Source organism: Poecilia reticulata, unplaced genomic scaffold, assembly GCF_000633615.1.
Source record: "Poecilia reticulata strain Guanapo unplaced genomic scaffold, Guppy_female_1.0+MT scaffold_310, whole genome shotgun sequence".
Lineage (NCBI taxonomy): Eukaryota > Metazoa > Chordata > Actinopteri > Cyprinodontiformes > Poeciliidae > Poecilia > Poecilia reticulata.
The window spans coordinates 7,513-14,201 of NW_007615085.1; the positions used below are offsets into that span (position 1 = coordinate 7,513).

Below are 6,689 nucleotides of genomic sequence, written 5' to 3' on the forward strand. Positions count from 1 at the left end.
GGACGCGGCGGCCGGGCGCTCGGAGGACGGCTGTCCCAGGAAGGAAGAGTGGCGTCGGGGCAGAGGCATGGCGCTCGGCGGCTCCTGCGGTCAAACCCCCCACGGCGGCTCGCCTCCGGGATTTATGGGGAGACGGAGTTCTGGAAACACGGCCTGCTTTGTCCCGGAGCTGTTTGCGCCGCGGAGCGTGGCGACCTTTTGTTCTGGTGGAAACACGGAGTCCCGTTTCAGCTGCATCAGCAGCGGGGTCACGGGGTCACGGGGAGCCGTGGAACAGACCCGAGCTGCACGCGCTCAGCGGCTTCTGACCAAACCTGGAAAGGTGGAGAAGACGGGAAGAAACATTTGGGAAAAATATGGAAAACCTGATTTAGTTTTCTGTCCTTTTTTAAAGCAGGTAAAACTTCTGAGATACGGAAATGATTCTGCAGCGACCAGGTTACACCAAACTAAACTAAACAACTAAACTAAACTACTAAACTAAACTACTAAACTACTAAACTAAAACAAACTAAACTAAACTAAACAACTAAACAACTAAACTAAACTACTAAACTAAACTACTAAACTACTAAACTAAAACAAACTAAACTAAACAACTAAACTAAACTACTAAACTAAACTAAACTAAACAACTAAACTAAACTACTAAACTAAAACAAACTAAACTAAACAACTAAACTAAACAACTAAAGTAAACTCTACTCTTCACCTGGACTCACCTGGACTCACCTGGATTCACCTGGACTCACCTGGACTCACCTGGATTCACCTGGACTCACCTGGATTCACCTGGACCAGGGTTGTGTGAGATGACATGACCTCGTATCGCGATACGTGTGATGGTATCGATATGTATCGCGATACGATTGAATATTAATTTGCGTTAAAAGTCGATCCCTGGTGTTGCTGCCTGTGGTTGCCAGGTCTCCATTGAAAAGTCTTATTTTAAGGCAGACCTGGCAACCCTGGGCAGTGAATCATTAGATACATAAATGAAAAACATTGTGTAGAAACGTCTGTCTGCTGTCCGTCCCTCTCTGACCGCAGCTTGTATTCGGCTGCATCGATTATGTTTCCATAGCAACGCTAACCTGCTGCTTCCTAGTCTGGATTTAAAGGAACTCTGGTTCTGATGAAGAGCAGAACCAGAACCAGCAGCAGATCTTTGATCCGTTCAGTGATTTAGAAACTAGCAGCAGGTTAAAGAATGTAGAACCAGGTGATGTAGAACCAGGTGATGTAGAACCAGGTGATGTAGAACCAGGTGGTCCTGGAAATGTTGTGCAGCTGGTCCAAGGCCCACTTTGGACCTGAAGGTTCAGGTCAGAGGTCAGAGGTCAGCCTGATCTCTAGTTTCCAGCTGGACACCAGGAAGCACTGACGTCCAACAGAACCAGAACTGACGTTCTTCCACACTTTGACTAGGCCAGTGTCAGTACTGTGGTAACCATGGAAACCAGACAGATTTGTCCATAATGCAGCTGATCTCCATCAGGTTCTGGTTTCAGCCTGGAGTTGTTGGTTCCGGACCGGCTGAGTGAGGTGTGCAGCTAACCGGGTCAGAACATCGAGTTCTGCCGATCCGTTTTCCCGCCATCGGCAGTTTTTAAACGTTTGACAGGAAGTTGGTGGTTTACCCACATGTTCTAATCAGTGCTGCACTGATCCACTTCCTGTCTGCAGGTGCAGATTCTGGAGCTGACCCGGTTCCGCCCGGTTCAGCTCTCCTGCGTCAGGCGGCACTTCTGCTTCCTCTTTCTGTTTTTGTTCCATCTAACATCTGATCTCTGATCCGAGAACAAAGTTCAGCTTGAAAACACAAACAGGAAGTGAAGCAAGCGGCGCATCCACTTCCTGCTGATGATCACAGACTCCGACACTTTCAACACTTTATTCTCATCAACACATAAATATGTACAGTCAGTCAAACCAGCAGGACGTTTACAGCAGCAAAGAACCGGGCCGGTCGGGTTCTGTTAGCATTGTTAGCATTGTTAGCATTGTTAGCGGCGGTGGGACAGTTCAACGTCACAGGAGGAAAACAAAGTCATATTCAGAAGACAGGAAGTGTCTCGGTTTGGTCACATGACCAGACAGCAGCTCAGACGTCACGTGTTCTGTTCACAGAAAGTTCCTGAGAAAATCCCCCAAAACTCTGAAACCCCCAACACAAGGACAGGGAGTCCCCACAGCTTCCTGGAACCGGTTCAGGTTCTGGAGGTTCTACTTGGAGTTTGGACCGAACCGACACCTTCCGGGCAAAGCAGGAAGGTCATGAAGTCCAGGAACCCAACCAGTCCAGGTCCGGACAGGTGAAGCCACCTGGATCGGGTCCAGGTGTCTGCGGCGGTTCCGGTTCTGTTTGGGTCGGTGCGGTTCTAGGGGTGAACTTGTTGCGGCTGAAGTGAAGCAGTGAATGAAGCTGAGGGAACGGCGGCCTACAGCGACAGCGCCTGGGAGGTGTCGCTGTCGGACATGACGGAGCCGCGGGTGGAGCTCAGACTCCTGCTTTTCCCCCGCGGAGTCTTGCCGGGCCGCGGCAGGCAGCAGCGCAGCAGGCGCGCGATGTCCCGGCGGAAGCGAACGCCAACAAACACGTAGAGGAAGGGGTTGAGGCAGGCGTGCATGTAGGCCAGACTCTTCAGCACCTGGCCGGCCTTGTCCAGGGCCTTCAGCTGGTCGCAGTCCGTCACCGTCATGTTGGACGCCTGCGCGGCCTCCATCACCAGCATGCTGTTGTAGGGCAGCTGCGACGCGATGAACGCCGCCACCACCGCCAGGATCACCCGCATGGCCTTGTGCTTCTCGAAGTTTCGGGTCGTCAACAGCTTGGCGATGATGACGCTGTAGCAGAAGCCCATGACGATGAAGGGGACGAAGAAGCCCATGCTGACCTGCAGGGCCAGGACCAGGATCTTGGTGCGGTTGCCCATGTCGGGCGGGTAAACCATCCTGCAGTACTGCGAGGATCCGCCGGCGGCGGGCGCGGCGAAGGTCAGCTCCGGCGTGGCGAGCAGCAGCGCCAGCAGCCACACCGCGGCGCACACGACGCGGCTCCAGCGCCGCCGCTCCAGCTGGGAGTTCTGGGCCTTGGTGGTCTGCACGATGACGACGTAGCGGTCCACGCTGATGCAGGTGAGCAGCAGGATGCTGCTGAACAGGTTGACCTTGTAGAGGGCGGAGTTTATCCTGCACATGACGTGGCCGAAGATCCAGCCGTGCGACGCCTCGGTGGCCCACAGCGGCAGCGTGACCAGGAACAGGAGGTCGGCCACCGCCAGGTTCAGCAGGTACACGTCCGTCATGGTCTTCAGCCGCTTCCGGAAGCTCAGGTAGATCCAGACCACGGCCAGATTTCCGGCTCCGCCCACCAAGGTGATGATCCAGAAGAACGGCGGCTCGTAGCGGCTCCGGAACTCGCGCACCTGCTGCCGGTCGCACATCAGGTCGGTGAGGTTGTCGTTCTCGTAGTCGTAGTAGTCCTCGGTGCTGCTGGAGGTGGACGTCACCTGGCAGGGCAGTGACACACCTGAGCACACCTGTGACGTGTCAGCATAAATATGGACACGTCAGTACTCACCTCCGGCGTTATTGCTGTGATGATGTCATCCATGGAGGTCATGTTTACGGTGATGAGGTCATCAATCTGGAAAACAGCCATGTTTACTGCAATGTGTTGCATCATTTCCTGCTCCAACTCTTTCAAAATAAGAGCCTGACATGTCTTTACAGTAAAACGTTTGTTTCATTTGTTCCAATGTTTCTGTTCATGATTCTGGACCTCAACATGACATGACAGTAAAGTTTGATAGCTGTGACCTTTGACCTGCCAGCAGCATAAAACAGCTGAGGCCTCCGTCCTATAAAACTGACTTCAGCGTTAGAATGTCTCTGGTTCTGGACCGGTTCTGGACCGGTTCAGTTTAGTCATCAAATATAAAAACAGGTGGTTCTGTTTAAACTGTCGGCGCTTCGTTCTAGAAAAACTTTCTACACATTCAGCCTCATTTTCTCTCTAATGTCTTGGTTTGTGGAGGAAAAACTTGCTGGAAGTGATGAGCAGACAGACGGACAGACAGACGGGTTGGACAGACGGACGGGTTGGACAGACAGACAGACGGGTTGGACAGACAGACGGGTTGGACAGACAGACAGNGACAGACGGGTTGGACAGACAGACAGACGGGTTGGACAGACAGACGGGTTGGACAGACAGACAGACGGGTTGGACAGACGGGTTGGACAGACAGACAGACGGGTTGGACAGACGGGTTGGACAGACAGACGGGTTGGACAGGCGGACAGACGGGTTGGACAGACAGACGGGTTGGACAGGTGGGTTGGACAGACGGACAGACGGGTTGGACAGACGGACGGGTTGGACAGGCGGGTTGGACAGACAGACAGACGGGTTGGACAGACGGACAGACGGGTTGGACAGACAGACGGGTTGGACAGACGGGTTGGACAGACAGACGGGTTGGACAGACGGGTTGGACAGGCGGGTTGGACAGACAGACGGGTTGGACAGACGGGTTGGACAGACAGACGGGTTGGACTCACCATGCTCGCTGCTCGGCTCTGCAGGTTCTGACTGTTTGCTTCTCTTCCCTCTTTCTGTCCGTTGAACCACAGAGTGACGAACAAAAGGAAGACGTTACGCAACCTGGGGGAGGAGCCAGACATCCAACCGTCACCATGACGAGCAGAACCATCCATCAGTGGCCAATAATCAATCACTCTTCATCCAACATGTTGATCAATAACCCAGTTATTAATAATCAAAGCAATAAAAACCTGATCAGGTCTGGATTTAAAGGCTGTCAGGGTTTCGGCTGTTTTTCGGTTTTCTACAAGTTTGTTCCAGATCTGTGGAGCATAGAAGCTGAACGCTGCTTCTCCATGTTTGGAACCAGAACCGGACATGGTTCTGGTTCTGGTTCTGTTCTCCATATGCATTGCTATGGCACCAATCAGAGAGGTTCTGATGGGCTCTCTGTGACCCGACCCATCGGCTCCAGAACCTCTCAGGTGTTGGACTTCTGCTCCAGTTTTCTCTCGCAGCATGAGTCAGGTTCTGGGCTTTGACTAGACCGCTGCAGCGTCTTGGTGTTGAACTGGTTCTGAACATGAAACCAGTTCATGTTGGGTCTCGTAGGGAGAGCAACAACTTGTTCCACTTTGGTTCCACACACTTTGAAATGCGCCAAATTAAGCAGTTCCTGGTTCCAGCCAGCCAATCAGCTGCTGTTTTTGAAGGTTACCATGACAACCCCTCCCTCCCCCCAGGCTTGTTTTTGTTTCAGCTGTAGTACTGAGGAGTCTGTGGTCTGAACATGATGTTCTCTGCTTCACCTCCATTTCCTGTCTCTCTCACACACACACACACACACACACACACACACACACACACACACACACACACACACACACACACACACTGCTGATGCCGGGTCAGAACAGGATTCTCAGCAGGAACCGTCCCTCAGAGGTTCTGGTCGTGTTCAGTGGTTCTGGCAGTGGTGGCCTCTGGTGGTCCGGTCTGCAGAGGTTCTGAGTTGGTTTTGAGAGGCCCACATCATGACACTGCCACCTCCAACCAGAACAGGTTTCATGATGGTTCCACCAGGTTCTGGATGCTGCAGTTGAGATCCAGACCCATCAGACCAGAAAATGTGTCTCCAGCTGGTTCTGGTCCGGTTCTGGAAGGTCTGTTTTCCCAACTGAGGCTGAGTTCTCCATCGGACTGAAGGTTCTGTTTTGTCAGAACCTTCTCTGGAGACCTGAGAGGCGGTTCAGTGTGAAAATCCCAGCAGGTTCTGGATCACCTGGACCGAGCGGTACCAGCAGCCCAGCCTCATGCTGCCCGTCTGACCCGGTTTCACAGAACTTCTTGCTTCACTGTGTTTGTTCTGCTGAGGCCCGGTCAGAGGTTCTGATGTTTTGGGGTCGGGTCGGACCTGGAACACTGCGTTCCCCCCGGAGCGGTTCTGATGTTTTCGGGCCGGTTCCCCTCCCCCATGTTTCTGCGGTCGCAGCTTCTCATGCGATGGCGCTGAGGCTGAGGCTGTGGCACGCGATGCGGCGCGTCGCTCACTTCCTGTCAAAAGAGGAAAAAACAGCCGGCTGCGCTGCCACAGCCTGGTCGTCATGGTTACCGCCTCCCAATGGCACACGCCACCGCCGAGGTCAGAGGTCATGCAGCAGCAACACGGTTATGCTGGTGACCCTGGTCCTAAAAAGGATTGGGTGTCACCATGGTAACAGAGAAATGGTCAATTTCTCTATGATTTTGCAGCAGCTAGTAGTTATTATGGGATGTTACTGGTGAGCATGGAGAATTTTATTAGTAACGTTTATTCATAACAAACGGCAGGACGACAGAAATCAGCCTGAAAACACAAGAAAATAAAAATGTTTTAGTTGCTTTTTAAAAACCTCCAGTTAGAAATAAGAGCCGTGAGGAAAAAACGGCCCGAAACCTCCGACTGATGAACGTCAGGGAACCAGCAGAACCTTTAGCTACCAGGAACCAGCAGAACATTTAGCTACCAGGGAACCAGCAGAACCTTTAGCTACCTGGGAACCAGCAGAACATTTAGCTACCAGGGAACCAGCAGAACCTTTAGCTACCAGGAACCAGCAGAACATTTAGCTACCAGGAACCAGCAGAACATTTAGCTACC

General features: G+C 52.5%; 2 protein-coding genes across 2 annotated transcripts in view; both read right to left on the minus strand.

Annotated features, from left to right (window-relative positions):
• bfsp2 (beaded filament structural protein 2, phakinin) overlaps positions 1 to 429 on the minus strand; it is a 3,551-nt gene extending 3,122 nt beyond the window's left edge. Inside the window, exon 1 of the mRNA XM_017303503.1 lies at positions 5 to 429. Coding sequence (XP_017158992.1) covers positions 5 to 69 — 65 coding nt within the window. The 5' untranslated portion in view covers positions 70 to 429. The remainder of the gene's footprint in view (positions 1 to 4) is intronic.
• A 1,451-nt stretch (positions 430 to 1,880) lies between these two features.
• On the minus strand, positions 1,881 to 6,683 carry LOC103460846 (C-C chemokine receptor type 9-like). Its single transcript, XM_008403167.2, has 3 exons — positions 4,567 to 6,683; positions 3,584 to 3,649; positions 1,881 to 3,512 (listed from the first exon to the last, which is right to left on the minus strand). Exons 1-3 carry the CDS (start codon positions 4,720 to 4,722, stop codon positions 2,442 to 2,444), a joined length of 1,293 nt encoding a protein of 430 aa, XP_008401389.2. The 5' UTR covers positions 4,723 to 6,683; the 3' UTR covers positions 1,881 to 2,441.
• Between the last annotated feature and the right edge of the window lie 6 nt (positions 6,684 to 6,689).

Bases quoted from the DNA above. Each gene is read 5' to 3' on its own strand.
- LOC103460846 (XM_008403167.2), bottom strand. From the start codon at position 4,722: ATGGATGGTTCTGCTCGTCATGGTGACGGTTGGATGTCTGGCTCCTCC. The intron at 3,650-4,566 runs GTGAGTCCAACC...GCTGTTTTCCAG, and splicing joins AGAGCCGAGCAGCGAGCATG to ATTGATGACCTCATCACCGT. The intron at 3,513-3,583 runs GTGAGTACTGAC...CTGCCCTGCCAG, and splicing joins TCACAGCAATAACGCCGGAG to GTGACGTCCACCTCCAGCAG.